This window comes from Larus michahellis, chromosome 6 (assembly GCF_964199755.1).
Source record: "Larus michahellis chromosome 6, bLarMic1.1, whole genome shotgun sequence".
In the NCBI taxonomy this organism is placed as follows: Eukaryota; Metazoa; Chordata; class Aves; order Charadriiformes; family Laridae; genus Larus; species Larus michahellis.
In genome coordinates, this window is record NC_133901.1 from 65,553,140 (window position 1) to 65,575,799 (window position 22,660).

At 41.6% G+C, this 22,660-nt stretch overlaps 1 protein-coding gene across 1 annotated transcript; it reads left to right on the plus strand.

Moving 5' to 3' along the window:
* Positions 1–1,483: 1,483 nt before the first annotated feature.
* LOC141745232 (pancreatic lipase-related protein 2-like) lies at positions 1,484–22,103 on the plus strand. The gene is made up of 14 exons (XM_074592588.1): positions 1,484–1,561; positions 6,006–6,102; positions 9,200–9,248; positions 10,605–10,759; positions 12,338–12,463; positions 14,005–14,139; positions 15,924–16,032; positions 16,672–16,788; positions 16,869–16,991; positions 17,965–18,083; positions 18,798–18,927; positions 19,231–19,342; positions 20,674–20,841; positions 21,938–22,103. The coding sequence occupies exons 2-14, from the start codon at positions 6,100–6,102 to the stop codon at positions 21,999–22,001; spliced, it is 1,410 nt and encodes a 469-aa protein (XP_074448689.1). The 5' UTR covers positions 1,484–1,561; positions 6,006–6,099; the 3' UTR covers positions 22,002–22,103.
* Positions 22,104–22,660: the final 557 nt, after the last annotated feature.

A 22,660-nucleotide genomic window follows, 5' to 3' on the forward strand; every position in this document is an offset into this window, starting at 1 on the left:
AGAGCATTTCTTATTAACAAGATCTGTTCTGTCTTATCTGAAATTACGTGTATTCAGCATAAGCAGTAATTAAATATGAGATCCAGTCACTGACTAGCCACTGCTTCCTCCAGATTCCTCTGAGACTTCTTTCTAATGATTATCATCATATATGGCCCTGGCTTGCACCACTTTACCAACAAGAACCAGACCTAGATCCAAACATTCATGTAGGTGCCATGTGCTACAAGGAATGACCGACACACTTGGGTTTTATGATGTCTAGCAGGCTGCCTGTATTATGTACAGATCAGCATATGGAAAAAACATATTTTTGGTGTTATTTCTGAAATTATATCTCCTCTGAGGCAATGCACGTATCTCAAGACCACAAACTGACTTCATGTAGGAACCGTAGATTCAACCCAAGTTACTTCCTGCCCTTAGGCACTTGAATCACTGCTTGCATAAGGATGACAGTCTCTTTTATACAGTTGCCTGAACAGGCGATTATGGCAGCAACTATCCTGCAGATAGCAACGTAGTGACTTGAGGTCTTGCCCAGGAACTGAAAGACCTGGGTTGTGACATCATTGTGACCCACAACGTCCAGATCACAGAGGAGAATCTGTGACTTACATGAGGGACAAACCACAAAGCCATTACAGAGAAAAAGATTAATGACATGATTACCATCATCCTATCCTTCTCCTCCTGACACAATTCTGAATTTGAAGGGCTGTGGCTTCTCTGCCCTAAGCTGATCACAATGTTGTCAGTAGATGCCAGTTATATTCAGAGCAAGCTAACTAATGAGAGCGCTTGGTACAGAGACACCTAATCTGTTAATCCTACGTGGCCCAAGAGGATGTAGATTAGTCAAAATGGTAGCAGGTAGACAGAGCTTGAGTAACTTCACTAGAAAAAGCTAATAAATGCTCAGGCACCTATATTCTCCCCAAGTTGTAACATAGTTTTTCTCACTCCTCCCTTTTTTAAAAAAACTAGCCCACTCTCTGTAAAAAATATAAACAGGCTTGATTATATGCAAATGTACAAGGGTTTGCTTGACAGGGCACGTACGTCAGAGGGATAACAAACAGATAGCTGGTGACTTTCAGCAGGTGACACAGATCGGCGAAATTAAGCTCCTGTTGTGAGCTTCCCCGCAGAGGAGGCTCAGCCCATTGCCTGAGTTTAGGAGAACCGGCTCACTCAGGTAAGCGTTTCGTGTTGACAGTTATGAATGGTGCACGTAATAACCCCTCTGAGGGCTAAAACGGCCTCGTCTTGCTTTTCTTCAAACCCATAACACCACTTTAAGAGGTGAAAATTTTGATTAATTAGATACGACGGGAGACAAGAAAAGGCAACATCTGCTATATCCAGCAATAAGGGTATCATTCTTACAAAGGTTCTCACCCACCCACACGAAGCCTATAATTAGACACGGTGTGGGCAGGTCCGCACCCACCGTCGTGGGACTGATTCCAAGTGAAAAGAGCCAGTAGCAACCAGGATTTGACAGGGAGCTGGCTGAACGGAGCTTGCAAAGCAGCAACCCTTCCTGCGTTTCAGAGTGGTAAGTGGCTGAAAATTTGGTAGGGTTTTTGGGCAAGCGTCCTTACTAACTACTGGTTGGGACTGGAGGACTGTAAGGACCCCTGCTTAAAATAAGACAGGTTGAATGGTACGGTCTGAGCCAACAGGCAAAAAACAAACAGCAGCACTCAGAGGGATCCTGAGGAGACCCTGGCAGCAGCTACAAGGCTTAAAACTTTTCAATTCCAGGAAATCCCAGCAGGAGATGAGAATTGCTGGGCTGTGATAATGTAATGCAGCTACAAAAACAGGGTGGATTCAGTGGGGCTGAGGTAATTTAAGACTGAATACATCCCTGTGCTTTTAAAGAAAAAACAAAATGACAGTATTTGCACGTGGAATCTGGACTGCTTTTTTTTGTGAAGGGAAAACGCATGATAACCCAAATAACAGCTGAAATGAAAAATGAGGATAAATTAGGCTACAAAATCAAGCATTACTAGGAGCACTGCAAGTTTAAAGGGAGAATGGAAGTGGGGGAGAATTACAGAGCTGTTATATGAAAGAATGTGGTAAACAAGATGTATTTTGGTATGCTACCACATACAGAAAGCTTGAACTAGTCAGCAGCAAGGGTTATTCTGCACTTTAGAAACGGCAAAAGAAAAATAGCGTTGGTCTTAGAGTTGACTAAATTTAACAGTAGCCTAATCGCGAAGAACAGTGAAGGTCCTGCTGGAAAGGCAGACAAGTGGCCAGATGGTACTGGAGGTCAGATGAAGGCTCCCTAGATGGCACAAAATTGGCACAGCCACTTTCTAAAACAATCATATTTGTCGGGGTTTTATGTGATGCTTGTAATCAGTTTAAATGATCATAATTGTCTCTATAAATTTAAACAGACAAATACCAGTGTAGGGTCAAGGTGAGAACTCTTATTATTTAGAAAACCAGAGCAGATACTGCACAAAGTTCTGAAGTGGGAAGCCAAGGACTTGATATTTAATTTTCTTTACTATTATGTCACAATTTATTTATGTCGTTCACCATTTCTAAGCAATTGACAAAACACCTTAAAAGCCCAAATCTTACTGCATTCTCCAATGATGAAACAATGACGCACTTCCCACATTAAACGCCTCCAGAAAAAAAAATTTATCACTATTCTGAGCCATTATTTCAGTTTAATGCCCCAGTCCACTGTCTCAGATTCAGTTTAAAAGGTCAGTAGATATCAAAGAACTCTATTACCCAGAGCAGACAACATACGTGAGTCATTCCTTGCCTTGCAGTATTGGGTGGTTTGGAGAAGGAAATCTACAAAAGGTTCTGGACAGCTTTGCTCCGCTACAAAATTGATTTATCTAATGTTAAATCTGTGGGTTTCAGAGCTGTGCAATTAATATCCATTTCCTCCTGGAGAACTTCACTGTACCTAAAAGCTGATGAGCCAGCAGGAAAGGAGACTGGCTAACGCCAAGATGCTCTTTTACAAATTATTACTCATTTGTATTGAAGCACACCCAAAGAGCCTTCATCCAGAATTAGGACCCTACTATGGGCTGTTTATGGGGAGGAGCTGGAGCTGAAATTAAGTCTTTTATCAATTATGCCAATTATTCTGCTACCTGAATTGGTACACCGTATCACCGGCACTTTGTCCAGTTCTTCGCACACCAGTTTTCAATATTTGATAGCCTGGACAAATAACTGTGTCTGAGCTACTGGAATGGGGACTGTGCCTGGAAAAGACGGTATTCTTTGTATACGTGTAAAGAATGGGCCAGACAACCTCTACAAAACAAACAAAAAAACTTATAACGTACTTTCAGGTATTTGCATATCAGTAAATACGTACATGATCTCCCATTTGTGAGGCCTAAAGATACTAATGTAATATTTTTTTTCCTTAGCTCCTTTTACCATTATGAGTAATGTTACAGTGCTTGGGTGTGCAATTAGCAAGTGTTCTCTAAATGCCTCAGGCTCAGACATGCAAAAATTTGCTGAGAGAACATGAAACTTAACCTGTAACTTCTATAGCCAACGCTTAAAGGCCAAACTCTGGATGGATTCTTCTCCTTCATGTTGCCTTTATACTCTGTTAACTGAGCGCTGTGCCAAACTACTGGAAAATACGAAAGGCTAAAATAAAACACTGGAAAGACAGAACTGGCATAAATATTCTCTTTTTAAGGAGAGTACCAGTGCAGGAAACGTAGGAAATATGGTTGGAGTGGTAAGGCAGGAAAAGATGAAAAAAAAAAAAAAACCCAAACCCAACAGCGTAAACAGTGAAAATTAAAAAGATTTGAAAGGAGATGAAGAACTTAAACTTCACTAGGGAGAAAAGCAGACCTGAAAATTGGAAAGACAGCATAAGATGAAGGGACAAGGAGATGCCACGCTTAGCTCCATTGACAGCTGAAAAGAGCTAGCGCCGCAGATCGTTACTGCAGAAGGAACTGTTCCTGCTCTGCCGCTGCTTGCTTTGAACATAATGATATTAATGCATAGGCTGATGAGGTGACCCTTTAACTTCCCATTTAGCCTCTTTGAAACACGGGATGAGGAAGTGGAAGGCAAGGTCTAGATCATCAGCCCTCGTCCACGCCACTTCTCTCTGTCACATTAAAATGTGATAAAACTCCATCTTAAAACCAGCTGGGTTTGCCCTGTCACTCCACCTCGATGGCTATTTCAGGACAACATACTGGACTTCATTTTTTCATGGCTAGTTCTTGTTCCACCACTACTGCTTTAAGTATCACTGCTCCTCTTCTGGTCTCAGGTTATATCTCTGGGGAACAACCATTTACACTCCGAGATTTCGTACTCCTAGTCTAAAAAGTCGTCTCTCCACATCTTGCTCTGCATTCCCTCTTTTCCATTCTCGTGATTATCCAAGAAGGCTTTCGCTCAACCTTCTCCATTTTCCTTCTCAATAACCCTCTTGAACTGTGCACGCGGCACCAAAGAAACCTCTGTACTCTTTAAATAATACCCCCATCTATATATTGAATACAATACGTATACCTGAAAACACTATTCTTCCAACTGCACGTGTGGAAACAAACACTAACAAGTTCCTTGGCACTTCGAAAGTCACCAGTACTACACTAGCAAGACTTCAAAGCCCTTTTGAGTCATTGCTTCCTCAGATGTTTACCTCCGTTCTGTGAGTACGATATGCAGTGTGACAGCATTTACTTTCCCGAACAATAAAAACATTCATGACCTGTAATATTTATTTACTAATCCATTAGTCTAGATGTCAGTATTTTTTCCAGTATGAGCTCATGCCCGGCAACACCAGTGTTGAAAGCTGGCATGCAGTGTAATGCCAGGAACTGACTCCCCTAAAGCCCGTATCAGTAATGATCCATCATGGGCAGTGAGTAACCGCAGGGTCAAAAGCCACAGCTTAAAAACATGATCATAGCTCGATCGTGATGTGGTGTGATGGTGCATAGTAGCTAGAACTGTATTTGTAAATCCAGGAGCTGTCTTCTAATTCTTTGCCGTTATAGTCTGAGATGCAATAATTGCTCAATTTTTAATCTACTTAATCCATGCATTTAATTTTTAATCTACTTAACTGTTGCAGTAGTGCATGTATGTAATTTTAATTTCTTAACCAAAATATCAAGTAGCAGAGCAGATCTTATTAAAATCCGAGTATCATGAGACTTATAATGTTGATCTTATAAGAGTGTCATGTTTGTCATGTCAAGTAACTGAATTCAATTACACAACTTAATCTTTTAACAGTTTTTCACAATTTTTCTTTCATGACTGGGTATCCTGTGGAGCATTTAATTATTTCGCCCCAGGCTGATATTGGACTAAAACTCCACAGGTCTGAAATTCCTCAGGTCATTCATCCTATTTTTGTTTTACCTGTTAGCATACCAGTTTTCTTCAAATCATGTCTCTGGAATTTTCTTACTAATCAGTAACTTTAAAAAGTTGTCAATAGGTTTTTTTGATAGTTTTTTATTTTTTTTAAGGATCTCAGCTGTGAGTTACCAAAGTCCAACGATTTTAAAATATGTAATTCCAGCAGCTGTTCTACAGCAAATCTAGAATTATTGTCTGAACAGAGTATCACCATAAATACTTTTTTTCTGGTGTGAACAACATCAGCTGGTTTTGGTAAAGGGAGGAAAAAAAAAAAGTGTAAATATTTCACTTCAGCTGCATCATTGCCTTTTGCTCCATTTTATCTAATAACGGATCGAAACCATTGCATCTTTTTAATTTTTCCATGCATGAAATATTCCTTCTTAATTCATGTCTTAATTCTGTTGGCCATAAATACAGGTTGGCATTGCCATTTTCCTTATGAAATCTGTATGACTTTTAGCTATTAATTTCCAGTTATCAATATTCCCCTTTTTCGTTCTTTTGTGTTCTTCCAGTTTCTTTCACTTTACCAAGTGGCCTGTACGTTTTCAATCTCTTTTCTATTACTTTTTTTTCAGCATAAAGCTACCCAATCTTCATCAAAGAAAACAGTGGCCGTTTTGTATCCTGTTACTGCTCACCAAAGAAAGAGATAAGAAGGGTGGTAAGAGAATGGTGAGTAAAGTTCTAAGCAATTAGAGAAATAACAGATTTTTATTTTTTTTTTAATTTAAAACAAGGTATTTACTGCAATGAGTTTTTTAGATTAAAAATGCTGATAAAAACTCTGAGATTTGGGCTTGCTTCTCTTGAATAGACTGCGTGCGTGTGTTTGTGCGCATGGCCTGAGGAAGGCGTGCAGGTACCTGTGTGGGACTTAAAAATACACTGTTGACAGTCATTGTGCAGACTTTCTCATATCTCACAAGCCATCCACTAGTGGCCCGTGAATCATGGGTTGAGCAACAGTGTCCATAAGATTACCTGATGGCCTATTGTGAAGGACAGCTACTGGTCCAGTGTAGGTTTTATACATTAGATGTCAGTCTAGGAATACTTGCAATTAATATTATTTTTTTTCCTGAGCTGAACAGCAATTTTCAAATACTTAGTGCTGGTTTTGCTTCAGAAGCGCACGTCCTCTGTCCATGGAGTGCAACAATTGAGTTCAGCGTTCAGCAGCCGTCCTACCAGCAATACTGGCTGGGCTGAGATCACATTCACAAACAGGTCATTCCAGTTCCTCTTGTTCAGCCCTAAGCTTCTTAAATGCCCAGTGAAAGAATTATCCCCCCATCAAATCCTACACTGCCTCAACTCTTTTAACAAAGACATAATTTCTTAACATCTTAACACCTACCCACTAAAAAAATTGTCTCCTACCCAAACTATCGTGTTCTCTTAATAACAGAATGAATCAACATTCCACAAAAAATAAAAAAATAAAATTTTTCCATCTTCCATTACTCACCTAGCTACATGTTCATTTCTATTTTCTGCCTTCAGAGGATGAACCTCTGATGGGAAACTACTGATCACTTCTATTTGGCCACAACCTCCCACATTTTCTAAAATGGTTCCTCATTAGCCGCCTTTCAGATTTTGAGTCTGAACAGAAATTATACTGTCCTTCCCGCTGTAGCGTTCCCAACATGGACTATACATCTCCTGAGTGTGAGCTCTCTCCATTAAATATAAACAAATCCCACTGAGCTCTCCAATTCATTTGATGAGACACATCTTCCATGATTTTCCTGCACTGTCATCAGTACCATCGTGACGATGGGTACTCCTTGACAGATACTCCAGCTGAACAGAGGTGCTCCTTTCGGCTACAGTTAGGATCTCTCTGTTCCTCTCTGTCACCAGCTGCTTAGAGTAATTCCTGACCCTATTCCCTCGTACTCTTACTCACTGCTAGACATCCTCTCTGCTGCCCACTCTCCTCGAGCAGCTGGTTTTTAATCTGTTAACTACATCAATGGATATATTAGACTTGGGAACAGAACTGTATTTCCAAGGAAATTTCATGATTCCTCTTCAGCTCTGCACTTTGCAGCTCCAGCTCACTACTTAGATATTCGGCCTTCCTCCTCTGCCCTACCACATAAACAATGAGCTATTACCACACAGGGACTTCAGGGTTGGTTAGAGAGCGCTCAGAGACATGGTCTTTGCACTCAGACCTATCCCATTTGGCTTGTTTAGGAAACCACGTCATTCCAGCCAAGTAATCTGACTTGCACCAAAATAACCCCAGACAGGTAGATCTTATATGCCTCTCCTGCCTGACATTCAACACAGAAGCTTCAAGGACAAATTCTGTGACATTCCAAATTGCTTCTGGTTTGTTTCTGAGAGCATTCGGTAGTGTCAATGACATTTGGAGTGCTGGTTTTCTACTTTTCTCACATTGACAAATCTCTTAAAAATATCCCTTGGAGGGAGACAGTCTCCCACATAACAATATTATACCTACTAAATTTACCATTTCTCCTTAATTACTTATAATGAGCTATCTCAATGGCCAGGGGTAAGAGCTCAAAATTTTTGCTTTACAAGAAAATTGGTGTGTTGAAAATGGGAGGCAGGTGCCATAAGAAACACCTAGAAGAGGACGAAATTGAGAACAGTGAATAAGGCAAACAGGAAGGGAGGAGAATGGTGAAATATATGGAACCCCTGCCATGGGAAAGCCAAGTAAGGAAAGTGTAGAGGAAAGGAATCTGAATAAAGTCAGGATACGAAGGTGCATAAACGCAAAGAGCAAAAGGAAAAGGCAGCACAAACAGCCTGAAGAATCATAGAATCATTTAGGGTGGAAGGGACCTTCAAGATCATCGAGTCCAACCATTAACCTAGCACTGCCAGGTCCACCACTGAACCATGTCCCTAAGCACCATGTCTACCCATCTTTTAAATACCTCCAGGGATGGTTACTCAAGTACTTCCCCGAGAAGTCTGTTCCAGTGCTTGACAACACTTTTGGTGAAGAAATTTTTTCCTAATATCCAATTTAAAACTCCCCTGGTGCAACTTGAGGCCATTTCCTCTCATCCTATTGCTTGTTACTTGGGAAAAGGGACTGACAGCCACCTTGCTACAACCTCCTCTCGGGTAGCTGTAGAGAGAGCGATAAGGTCTCCCCTCAGCCTCCTTCTCTCCAGGATAAACAACCCCAGTTCCCTCAGCCAATTAGACTTGTAATCTAGAGCCTTCTCCAGCTTCGTTGCCCTTCCTGGAACATGCTGCAGCTCCTCAATGTTTTTCTTGTAGTGAGGGGCCCAAGCTGTTGAGCGTGCAGACTTTATCAAGTTTCAAGTATCACTGTCTTTGTTCTACCACGCCTCCCACCTATCTTCTCACAGATAGCAAAAATCAGGACCTCGTGATCCGATTCACTCCCTCAGCAACCTGCATGTGGTATTGGCTGTGCAAGAAATGCAATGAACAGCAAAACTGAGTGAAGGGGAAGGATCACCTCCCTCATCCTGCTGGCAACGCTCTTCCTGATGCAGCACAGGATGCTACTGGCTGCCTTTGCTGCAAGGGCATGTTGCTGGCTTATGGTCAATTGGTGTCCACCAGGACCCTCAGGTCTCTTTCTGCAAAGCTTCTTTTCAGTTGATGGGTCCCCAGTGTGTACTGACCGGTGTATGACATTATTGCCCTTCACGTGCAGGTTTTTGCATTTTTCTTTGTATTAAACTCTTTTAAAAAGGACAAATCACTCTAAATAAAATGGTTAACCTGTTTATTCAATTTGCTTTAGGTGGTTGGAATGTGGATTACTGCACTTTATCTCCTTGGCACAGTAGCAGGTGAGACACAATTTCTATAAAAACCACCACTAGACAGCAAGTTGAGACGAAATAATATTTCGGAGATCATGACTGGTATTTTCCTTTACACTGAAGTTGTAGTATGATTTGCGTGTCATTGCATGACACTGTCTATTAGTGTGCATAGAACTAATGCTAAAAGGCTCTGCTCTGTTTAAATTTTATTATTAAGAATACAAGACACACAACTCTGTGCTGAAAATTCACAGAGAATTTCAGAGTCACGTGTCCTATTCTATCTACGTGGGCTGCCTTTACACAACTGCTGTGTACAAAGAATCAATCATAGAATCACAGAATTGTTAGGGTTGGAAGGGACCTTAAAGATCATCTAGTTCCAAACCCCCTGCCCTGCGCAGGGACACCTCCCACTAGATCAGGTTGCTCAGAGCCCCATCCAGCCTGGCCTTAAAAACTTCCAGGGATGGGGCTTCCACCACCTCTCTGGGCAACCTGTTCCAGTGTCTCACCACCCTCATGGTGAAGAACTTCTTCCTAACGTCCAGTCTGAATCGACCCATCTCTAGTTTTAATCCATTCCCTCTAGTCCTACCATTACCCGACATCCTAAGAAGTCCCTCACCAGCTTTCTTGTAGGCCCCCTTAAGATACTGGTAGGCCACTATAAGGTCTCCTCAGAGCCTTCTTTTCTCCAGGCTGAACAACCCCAACTGCCTCAGCCTGTCCTCATAGGAGAGGTGCTCCAGCCCTCTGATCATCCCCGTAGCCCTTCTCTGGACACATTCCAGCATGTCCATATCTTTCTTGTAGTAGGGGCTCCAGAATTGGATGCAGTACTCCAGGTGGGGTCTCACGAGAGTGGAGTAGAGGGGGAAAGAACCACTCAGCAACAGGACCCTTAGCATAACAGACAGTGCTAAAACATGAAAGTTGAGCATAAGTGAGCAAGACACCCATTTGAGCTAGAAAAGGCTACTATAGTGAAAGAAATTACCATTTCATTCACAATACAAGGTTACTTGTAGAAGGATACGTAGATATCCTTCATTCCTATGAACAGAGACACAATGCTATGGAGTGGAAGCAAGCAGGACCAATCCTAACAAGCACTTCTGAGTTAATCCTTCACAAGACTAGAAAACGATGTCAAAACAGTGTCTGGGTCTCTACTTGGTTTATCCTCAAATTACTTAGCTCCCGTTGTGTTACCTGCCTCAGGCAATATCCACTAAGGAAACAAGAATGAATCTCAGTTTCAAAATAAATCATAAAATTAAATTCTGAGTTTTCTGCTCTTCAGGCTGTTGTAGTCTCAAATACATCATCAAGCGTAAGAGAGTCCAACATATAAACACATTGTTTCTTCCACTCTAGGTAAAGAAGTTTGCTACCCCAGGCTTGGCTGTTTTACAGATGACCCACCCTGGTCCGGGGTACCGGGGAGACTTCTGACAGGTCTGCCTGATTCTCCAGAACATATGAACTTGAGCTTCTCTCTCTACACCAGAGAAACAGGAAATAACTCACAGGTGACATTTATTTTTAACATCGAGAACTGACTAAACCTACAAGTGTTTGTTAACATGTTAAAAAGTCTACATCAGCCATCGTAGCCAAACAAGTCAGAATAAGAAGATAGTCTGAAGGTACAGTAATGAATGTACTTTCGGGTAAAGCACGAAAAAAAAAAAGCTATGAATGAACTGTAGGACATAACAGCTTTCCTGGCATTTTCCTGCACAAGGACATGGATTACAGCAGACTGCCTTTTGCATGCATGTAGGTCTCTGAGGAAAGCTGGAGACTCATTCAAATAAACACCCTTCTGAGTATTCAGATAGGAGAGCTGCTGTTTCGCAGGGAAGCTAGCTAGGAAGATACTGTCAGCTTTTTAAAAGAAAAGCCTGATTTTATGCAATTTCTAAACCCACATTCCACCTTGAAATCTGAGGGATTTTACATTCTTACCTGTCTCTCTGCACCCTGAAAATAAGACAGAGCTACCCAAGTTGCTTATGCCCTGAAATACTGAGAGCAATGTGGAGGAACCTGTAAGATCAGGAGCTGGGACCACATCGCTTCAGCAAATGCTTATGAAATTGCTAAATCCCTCTCAGGCTCCCAGACCTAGCGTCCCCTGAGCTGTACGGGGAGATGTTTAGGATTCCTCTGGCATGAACTATGATGCCATCGCTGCCATTGCAGACATCGTTGCTTACAGCAATCCTGGTTGCCATGCTGAGAATCCCACTCAGGCTCTCTAAGGATGAGAAGTTATACCTGTAATAAATTTTTACGATCTGCAGAGCAGGGACAGGTGAGCATACAAGATAAATGCAGCCGCAGGTTAGTCAGCACTTCTGTTGTTGACAAAATAAGTCAAAATACACCTTACACTACTTCCCAGCCACTAAACTTAAATGTTTCTATGATCTAAGGCACAGCCCAAACTCCCTGAGCTCACATCACAGACCCTGTATTTGTCCAAAAAAAATACAGACAGTCAGATATTGTTCTCAGAGGAAAAGGAAAATATGTAACTAAGCAGCTTGCAGCAAAGTGTGAAGATCACTTTCGCCCCTATTGCACGCAGTTCTTGTATGAAATTCTTTCAGCCTTTCTGGGGCAGCTAATCACAAAATCAGGCATAGAAACATCACCTATCTAGGAAAAAAAAAAAGGCAAAAAAAAAAAAAAAGCTGTTGCTTAGATGCAGAGCAGCACATTGAAGCCAAAGGTCAGGTCAGTAAAAGGGCAAGTTGAACCAGGAGATGTGGAGCTGGTGGGCTGCCCTCTGGAGCAACTCCTCCAACTCAGGCCAACAGGCATCATGTAACACTGTGTCCCTTTTAGGTTGCCTCATGTTCCACATAAGGCAGTTCTTCCTCCATGAAGCAAAATAGGTGCAATAGAAACCACATGGGCACAACTTCTTCAGAAACCACAGTGAAGCTGAGAAAATCCCCAAGTTCCAAAAATCACAGGCTGTCCGTTCAAAGCAGTCCCTTCAGTCCTGCAGAGGTGATGACCTAGATGACTTTTTTTAAATGTTTGAAAGTATGAATAGATAAAACCTTTTTTCTTTTTTTTTTTTTCCCCCCACACAGGTGATCTCGGCAATAAACTCCTCAACCATCCAAAACTCACATTTTTCCTCACGTAGGAATACCTCCTTCATCATTCATGGATTTGGCAGCACTGGAAAAACAGGCTGGGTGGTAGAAATGTGCTTGGTATGAGAGAGCATCCTCTGATTTCCATCAGCAGTTGTAACTACAATCTGCCAGTATCCTTTAGGCGCTAACGTTCACCTTCCATTTTGCAATTCATTAGGTAGTAGCGGATAACAACTAAGAAGTAAATTTCACAAAAGCCAAAGTGTTCCCTCTCTGGAAGATGCAGCATAGTCAAAGTTTCTTGGTCATGTCTGACACTATGCTTCTCTAGAGAGTTTCCATCCCCAAACCCTACAGATCAGGTCAAAGCAATACATTGAACAGATGTCCCCAGCCTCTACATCGTATTAGACACACCAATTCACCGCTTCTCCCATTAGCAAAAATTGAACCATCTTTCAGTCAAAAAAGTCTTCCTGAGTTGTAAAGCTCAGGTTTCAGTCTACAAATACTATTCTGAGTCACCGCTATTCAGTTCTTAAAAAAAAAAAAAAACAAACAAGCAAACAAACAAAAGCCAACAAAAACCAAAACAAAAACAAGCCCAACAACAGAAAAATCCTTTTTGTTTGATCACAGACTGCAATGAAAAAAAGATTTCCAATATGAAATGTGGAAGCTACCACAGAACCAGCAGAGTGAACTCTGTCAGTGACAGCCTTGGCTCTGACAGATAAGCAAAATCTACTCTTGTTTCTGCTTCTTCCACACTGGCAGGGAAAAGGAGAAGCTAGGAAAAGACCACCACTAAATACCAAGTCACAGATCTGTAGAATTATTTTTGTTCGTAAGTCCCTGAAAACTTTTAATCTAGAATATTGAATTTCCCATTTTTTTAGTTGAAAAGAAACAGCAATTCTATCTGCCTCTCCATACTACAAACCGTGCTTATGGTGCCTATAGGAGAGGAGGGAATCCAGCATTCAAGACACTATCACTTGAAGCTTCTATTTTCCTTGTCATTCACTTTCAGCTGTTTACCATAGATAAATTTTTGTTTCCACTCCTTGTTCTTTCTCAAACCCGAGCTAAGCCTCTGTCGTAGACAGCTGTAGCTGCAGACTTTGATATATTCTTCCAGTGGAAGAATCACTGGTCTCTGCAAGACAGTGAGCAGTTCCAAAGTGACCAACACATTATCTTCCTTACTGAAATAGAAACTTCCTACTCTGCCCCAAACCTTTCCAGTCTGCTATGTCTCTCTTAAAGACACTTGGTAAATAAGTTTACTTTCTATATAATCCAGTTAAACTACCAACATCCCTCAAAGAAACTCACACACTGCACATAGCAGCTACTGTGCAGTTGTGTGGCTTTTCCAAATTATTTCAAATAGGTATACAAATGGCTTATAAAATAAAATATTTTTATTACAGTCTTTCATAATTGATACTTTTGGGATTAATGGCTTGTTATATTCTGTTCTGTAAGAAGTGGTGCGTTCCAGTGTGGTACGGGCTACAGTGAAGAGTCCTGTATCTTAATGAATGATAAATTACATTATTATATTACCTTTTAATGATTATTCTGATTTAAGTTGAATCTCTGTTTGTTATTATGTTTCCTTAAATACTTTGCTTTATGTGTTCCCACATGAGCTGTTACTGGAAGTGGAAAACATCAACTGCATTGCGGTCGATTGGGAAGAAGGTGCTAAAGGCACCTACATCAGTGCAGTCAACAACATCCGCGTGATTGGGGCTGAGGTTGCTTATTTCATAAAAACTTTACAGGTAAAAGACACAGCTTTACCGCCTACAATTCTTAAGCGGATGCAGTGGGGTTATGATGCTGCTGCTTTGATTTTGAACCTTGTCCAGTGTGGTCAGGCAATGCTTCAGGAAGAGCTGAACAATGTTGAGATACAGCTAATTATACTGATTGTGAACTCTGTAAGGACTTCTGACAGCCACAAAAGACGCAAATTAAGCTAATGTGGTTCAAAAGAGGTGCCAATTAATTAAAGACCGGTAGATGGCAACATTTCCATATGATGATACAAGCAAGAAGGCATTCAGTGGAAATGAGGCAAGGCCTCGGTGATTACGAGCTTTGCCAGCCTTGTGTATGTGTTCTAGAAGCAAATTAGTATCTCAGCTTAGCATCACCGGAACGAGCAGGAGCTGGCTCGCTCGATAATGGCATGTTTGCTGTCGACAGGCACAATAAACCGTCCAGTTGCCTTCTGGTTGTGAACTTCATGTTCCTGAAGGCAAGCGTTCACATCTACACACGTAGCACAGAACCACTTGATTATAGAGTTTGAGAGTATCAGCATTTCCTGCTGACTTCAGAAAGCTTCATGAGTACTTGGAACTGCTGAAAATCAGAATCCTGCCTGGCTATGGACTTAACCCTGATGAGGAGGTGTTCATTTTAAAGTGCTGCAAGAGATATAGCCCAGAGCTCACAAAGCAAAGTGCCAACTTCACGCACACCTGAGCGTCAAACACTTCCCCAGAATCTGCTGGGGTACAATCTACTGCTTCTACCTAGGAAACTCATCTCTACCCTCACACATTTGCCTCTGTATCTTCCTTCTTTGCGTACAAATCCCAGGTCACTTGAAGATGGGTTCAGTTTCTCATTTAATATCTCTATTACTGCACCATTTGCAGTCTAGGCCTCTCTTTCTTCCATTACAAAAAAAAAAAAAAGAAATTATACAGAAATGATCCTTAGGCTTTCTTTCCTTTTCCCCAATTTACAAACTTCTGGAGTTTGAGTTCAGAAAAAGTTAAGTTGCATTGTCAATGGAAGTACTTCAGTAAGATGTATTTGAAGGAATCTGCTGTCTAACGATACAGACAGACAGGCCAATACTACAGATCTGTTTTTATTTTGGTACGCGCATGACAAAACAAAACCTAGTGTAAAAACCTCAAGCAATTAGCAACCAATCCTTATGTCACTACAAAACCCAGCAAATCCCTGGCTGAAAGGTGACCCCTGCATACAGCCCACTCGCTGATTAATCTCCATTTCCACCCACAAAGCACGTGTGATGTTTCAGCAGTGCAGGTCTTGTACAGGTGACACTTGGCAAAGAGGAGAATGAGCGTCACCCCACCTAAGCTTCTCAGTGAAAATATTACCGAGTGATATGATCACATATTCTAAGCAGACATATGGAGAATAGACATGTGATAAGAGGGCTCCATAATAGAGTAAATCAATAAAAAATAAGATCATTTTGATGGAAGATGACATTAGGGCTTGATCCAAATGAGAAAAAAGGTTCATATTTTGTCACCAAGGGTAACTGAGGATGGTAACCATATGCCAACACCATAACAGTGAATCCATCATCACTAGGCATTTAGAATTCTACATTGGATCATTTTCTATCAAGTCTTCAAGTAATTTAAACAATAATTAACTCAAGGAACTCACACCCTGTTTGCTATGCAGGAAGTCAGTCTAGATGTTCACAAAGGCCCGTAATGTAAGACATCCTCTTTACTTGCTATTTAAAGCCTGTGTTCTTGTCTCTCACCACCATGACCTTAATGATCAGGAACTCTTCAGATACTTCCTTTGCAAAATTCATCTAATTGGCCACAGCCTGGGAGCACACACTGCAGGAGAGGCGGGAAGAAGGATCCAAGGCATCGGACGGATAACAGGTAGGCTGGTCACTGAGGTGCATAGCACTAAAAGCTGACATAGCATGTTCCTAAAGTAGGAAAGGAACTTGCAACACACTGCTCTGTAGACTGGAATTAAATTTTTGACAGTGCTGGAGACACCATGTGTGAGAACAGGCAAACTTTACGCTTCTCAGAAACAGGGGTAATTATTACATCTTCTTTCTCTAATTAAGTTAAAAACTCTTTAGTGGAAAACTTTAGTGGAAGGACAAACATATTTAATATGTTTTTAACATTACTGTCATTCACTGGGTTAGATCAAGCCCTCCACAAAGACAAAGCAATGTATCAAGAATCCTCAGTTTTTCCTATACGTAAAGCTTTACAGGCCAGTAATAAACTCCCAGGTAATGAAATGCCTCCTTCAGAGTAATACGATGCCATTATATAGTTTATTAGAAAATATTTCACTTCTGTTGGAATAAGTTTGCACAAAGGCTCAAAAAAACATATTATTGCATATTTTTCTCAGTTCAACTTAGAATTCACATCATTATTGTTCAACGTGCTTGTGCAGTACTGAACATCTGATGTTGTAAGTTGGCAAAAGACATATTAACACATGCAACACTTCTCTCTCTCCCTCCCTCAACCAATAAATGTGGGGGTTTTCAGGCTTAGACCCTGCTGGGCCCTATTTTGAAGGTACTCCTCCTGAGGTGAGACTGGATCCTTCAGATGCAAACTTTGTTGACGTTATTCACAGTAATGCTGCTCACTTCCCTGCCATCGGTAAGTGTTTGTGTACAAACAAATACCTGCAGGGATGGGGACATCACCAAGACACTGACATCATCACACGTGTATCTCAGGGCTTGGAATATATAACACCAGCGGTCACCTTGACTTTTACCCAAATGGAGGAACTGTGATGCCTGGATGCACCGATTTAATTCCGGAGATGAAACAAAGTGATTTTGAAGCTATCATTGCAGGTAAACACACACTCCCAACACGCGTACTCCATTATTTTTGTTTGATCCTGAAACATGAACTGTGACTTTTTCTCCCCAATGTAACTGTCTATTTGGGAGAAAACAGCAAAACAGAATTGGTTTTTGCCTATTTACTCATAAGTAAGGAAAGGCAATAAGGAAGAACAAAGGCTGGATCAGAACACTGTAGGGACAGGAGGAATAATACAGGACCAAGTTTTGCTTCTGTAATTTGAAACTGGTGCTGCAGAACACACAAAAAAAAACCCAGAAAACGGGGAGTCTGGAAGTTCAACACCCTGACAACCTTAGCAGGAGGTTTTCTAGGCTGAGACAGGCCAGCATCATGTCCAAGCCTGTGGCATGACACCACCACCTTGTCTTCCTTGCAGACGCTGCAAAGTGCATCCAACGCTTATAAGGCATGAATTAGGCAAAAGCACTCAGTGTTTGCAGGGACTGCACATGCCTCACCTCTCTACCCGAGACTTCTCTCTCTTCTCCTCTTTGGGGAGGTTGGCAGAAGGCCGATGGGTTCTCTTTCCTCTCTCTCTCTATATATATGCACGCACACGCACAGATATATATGGCTGCCTTCATAAAAGGGACTATTAGGCCACAGCAGACCAATGCATCAAGAGATGCACCACTTAGATGTGGTGTTAAGGGATATGGTGTAAGGGAGAACTTTGTAGAGTGGAGATGATGGTTGGACTCGATGATCCCAAGGGTCTTTTCCAACCTAAATGATTCTATGATTCTATGAAATCTTGGGGTAACTGGCACACAGTTCTCTGGATAAAGCACAGACAAAACACTAACTTCTACTGCAACTCGAAATGTGTAAATTCAGTTGAAAAATTATTACAAGACCATACTGCTGTTCTGTGCCTCAGCCGTTCCCATGTTGAGGCAAGTGCAGCTCTTACACAGGAGGTTATTGCATGGATGCTCATAAACTTTGTTCCAACAGATGCTACGGTCATTGGAGGGTGCCATCACTCTCGCAGCCATGAGTTTTATTTTGAAAGTATCCTCTATCCCACCGGATACCTTGGATATCTCTGCGAAACGTACAAAGCCTTTGAGTCAGTAAGTATATCAGCCCAGGAATGAGCAAGCTGTAAAGAAAATAATCCAGGTCTCTGCACTCACGATAGGTCCCGTGCACCCGGATGCTGGTGCGTTGTGCTCTTGTGGGGTGGTTTGGTAGGAGGAAGAGTGGAAAATGAATCCCCGAAGCACAAATGATATCACCAAATAGGAAAAAAAATTAAACCCTGTACAATTCTCACCCTAAACCTTTACAGAAAGAGCACATAAAGTAGATGTATCTACCCTACTGAGCCCTGGCTGGAAGAAGAGACATTTGGAGCCTCCAAAATCATTGGCTCTTCTCTAATTTACACTGGGCACTGATTAGAGCACCTAAATAAACACACTTGTGAACAATGTTCCTTTTTTCCCCGGCATATTGTATTGCAGAGTGGATGCAGGGAAATTACCTTCCCAGTGGAAGGGTAAAATTGGCTTATATTTTGTCCTAGACTCTGGCTGAAAAAAATAATATTTGAACTAGGGAGTTTCAGACCATCATCCACACAGGTGTTAAACCTGCTCATTCCACACCCGCTCGGTATTGATGGGTGCGGGAGCTGTTAGCCATCATGTTTTGGTGGCAAGGTATGACAGCATACAATGCTGCCACAGCTTTGCAAGATCGTAACAGCATCTTGAGCCTTAATTTTGTTAGAAGTAGGATGAAAAAAAATACTCCTAATTAACTGGTGCTCTTATTTTCCCTAGGGAGACTGTTTCCCGTGTCCCCAGGAGGGATGTCCAATGATGGGGCACTACGCTGACAGATTCCCAGATAAATTGAAGAGGGTAAACCAAAAGTATTTTTTAAACACAGCAGCAGATCCACCTTTTGCTAGTAAGTGGAGGAGGTTTGTTAACAGTTGTTCACATTCGAAAAGTGATTGCCTTGACGTGATTTACAGCCACGCACTTCTGTTGCTTCTACAAACAACCACTAACACCTCTGACAAAAAAAAAAGTGCTACGTCAGTTATCAAAATTCAAGATCACCGAGTCTTTCGTTTGCTAACATGAACAAATTCCCGGGGGGGTGGGGGGGGAGTGGGAAGGAACAAAACCAGAACTTTCCACTATATTAGCATTTTTAGATCTCTCGTATCAATGGCAATCTAGTTTTATTTTGCTTTTCTTTATGCAGCTTGGAGGCAAAAAGTATTTCTCAAACTGTCTGGTGTAAAGAAAATGAGGGGGGACATAAACCTGGTTTTCCATGACACAGAGGGGAACACAAAAGAATACGAAATTGCCAGGTAAGATAAATTAATATTTCCCTATAGCATTTAATGCTGCTAACCTTAATCTACAGATTTTCCACGTATTTAAGCAGTGCAAACACTTATTCTGCACTGCAGACATTCTACTTAACATCAGACATGAAAAAAACTTATCCAATAGATAAGATGTATGAAGGCAGAATGGTTGCAAAAAGGACATGGAAGTCACTTCCTTTACATGAATTCATAGAATCACAGAATCGCCTATGTTGGAAGGGACCTTTCAGATCATCGAGTCCAACCAGCAACATAACTCTGACAAAAACCATCACTGAACCATATATCTAAGCACTATGTCTACCCGTCTTTTAAATATTTCCAGGGATGGTGCCTCAACCACTCCCCTGGGCAGCCTGGGCTTAATAACCCTTTCGGTGTAAACATTTTTCCTAATATCCAATCTAAACCTCCCCTGGTGCAACTTGAGGCCATTTCCTCTTGTCCTGTTGCCTGTTACTTGGGAGAAGAGACTGACCCTGACCTTGCTACCCCCTCCTTTCAGGGAGTTGCAGAGAGCAATAAGGTCTCCCCTCAGCCTCCTTTTCTCCAGGGTAAACCACCCCAGCTCCCTCAGCCGCTCCTCATAAGACTTATGCTCCAGACCCCTCACCCGTCACAGAATTATGTGACTTTATGATAAATTAGGAATACAGTTTGACAGGAGAAGTGCTGTGTTTCCAGATGTGTAAATTTATTTTTTATTTTTTTTAAAGAGCAACTCAGAGAATGCACATAATTCATAGGGTGCTCACCCATTACACACGGGCTTTAGCACTACTGCTCCCACGCGAGCGTGGTGTCACATGTGCCCGCATACTCACTCCACGCGCTGACAAGACTCTCTGCTCTGCCCGTGACTTGCTGGATGATCTCATGCAAAGCCATCCTATGCCTGAACTTACCAAATTTGCAAAGTGGATACCTCCTTCCTCCGCAGACCAAAGCCCCACCGAAGTTCCCAGCTCATCTATAAAATCCTCCCCGATAACCTCGTCTGGAACTCTCCCTGTAGCCATACCTGCAAAACTCAGCACCCATGGGTGCTGGAGGCAGTCCCAGCCTCACCCGTACCACCTCCCGGTGGTCTCCTGACATGTGAGCATTTAAAGTTTGCAGTGGTTTTTTTCAGCCCCTCCCCATTCAGCACATAACATCCCAGAGTGCTTACCCAGTGACCTCTGCTGTTGCAAAAAAACAGCAAAAGTGCAAATTTCTGTTCTAACAAAGGGGAAAACACACATCTTGTGGAAAATGTGATTTTGTTCAATAACCTCTAAACTGCGTTGCTGTCTTCATTCTATTTGCAGTGGTGTCCTTTCTCAAGACGAAGTTTATACAAAATACCTTGATGTTGAAATTAATCCAAGAAATACTACAAAAATTGAATTTCTGTGGAATAAAGCCATATTCACTCTGCTCTGGGCAAGACTGGGAGCAGAAACAGTCAATATAATTCATGGAGAAGATGGGCGTAGGTACGTGTATCCCTTTTAAGGTCAGAAGGAATGGGAAAGGAGTGCAAAAACCCCAGGAGACAGAACTGAAAAATGGTCTTGATAAATTGGACACGTGGTTTGCAATCAACAATGTGAATTTCAGCAATGACAAAGACAAGATATTAGACTTTGGACAGAAAAACAAATGTTTGAGTACAAACCAGGGAATAACTGTCTGGAAAGGAATACAGCAGTAAATAATTTGGAATGTATACTGTTTTGCCACAGCAAAACAATTACAAACCAAGATAAAGCAAGTCTCATTCTCAGGTGCATTACCAAGAGCATTGTATAGAAGATCCAGGGAGTAATCATTCTAATTGGCATAAGTGGGGTGAGACTGTAACTAGAAGGGTTATTTTTGAGTTTGGAGAGTATACTTCAGGAACGATGTCCACAGCCTGAAGTCCAGAAGAATAGCAAAAAGAAGTTTAGAAAACATGATCTGTGCAGAGCACCTGAAGGAAGTGTGTTTCTCAATAAAGAAAAGCCTGGAGAGAAGCACAAAAACATAAGTGCAAACTGTCTGTGAAGGATCACAGTCAACTATTCTACTTACCTACAGGGTTTAGGTCAAGGTTTAATTGATGTTTAAATCAATGTTTAATTGATGCAACAGAGGAAGTATTGGTTAGATATTAGGAAAAAAAACTTTCCTATAGTTTGGCATTGGCACGGATTATTTAGAGAAGCTGATGAAATCCCTTTCAGTGTGAGCTCCTAAAAAAAAGCTGCAAAGCTTTGACTGGGGGAATCTAGTTAAGCACCTAGCCTAAATAAAAGGAGCTTAACAAGACGCCTTTCTATTTTTTTTATTTAGAGCTCTATATTTGTGAATCTAGAGATTAATTGTATTAAAACTCTATTCTTATGCCTGGTCCCCAAAGGAAGGAAATTCACCTTGTTACTGATAATATACAGATGCTAATATTCTGTACAGCAGGCTTTTAGGAAGGCTTAAGTGGGATTATGGACCAAACTTAGAACCCTCAAGGTGACAGCTGACAACCTTTCATTTTTCTTTGGGGGTGGGGGGGGTGGGAATCTTGATTCAAGTATTTTTTTTCCTTCCCAGGTCAACTTTTTGTGGTCGTGGAACCGTGACATATGGAGTTCCCCAGTTACTTACACCTTGCTAGAGGTCACCGACTACAACTGTTCGATATACAGCAGCTGAGCAAACCATCGGTCCTGTGCACAGGAATATTGGTACACAAGGCTATTAAAGCAAAACTCAAACTACCTGTTGCTTCCTGTATTTTTTTTCAGTTCTTTGCAAACACACTGGTCAATGCTTTTCGCGTTTGAACCAAGTTTATTGTGCTTATAACTATAGAAGCAACTGGAAATCATATATGCTAAAATCCACTTATAACACTGCGCAGTCTTACTCTACTAGGGCGCAAGGAAAGCGGGTAAGAACTGTTTCCCACCGCATTGATAATTTGCCAGATTTTCTGTCTATCAAGCATTCTCAAGGCAAACCATTACTTCAGCACATGCCTGGGGCTGGGAATAGTCCCAAACACCTCCTTTCCACCGCCTACTCGATTGCTCAAAACTTTCCAACCCCACAGGAGAGCGCTGCCCTCAGAAGATGCTGTGGGATGAGGCAGGAAGAGAACAAGACCAGGGTATTTCTTCATCAGGGCAGCGCAGCCCTTTGTACACTGCACCTTCAGGGAAGCAACAGGCAAAGCCAAACCACAAGTCTTCCCACTTCAGAAGAAATGGAACAGCTAAATCATAGCACCTGTCTACTGTTTAATTTCAAACAGATACCTTTGCTGTGGCCGCT

What these genes read in the sequence shown, in the direction of transcription:
- LOC141745232 (XM_074592588.1), top strand. An exon ending in TCTCCTTGGCACAGTAGCAG is followed by an intron (nt 9,249 to 10,604) that starts GTGAGACACAAT and finishes CTTCCACTCTAG; the next exon opens with GTAAAGAAGTTTGCTACCCC. An exon ending in AGCAGATCCACCTTTTGCTA is followed by an intron (nt 18,928 to 19,230) that starts GTAAGTGGAGGA and finishes TTCTTTATGCAG; the next exon opens with CTTGGAGGCAAAAAGTATTT.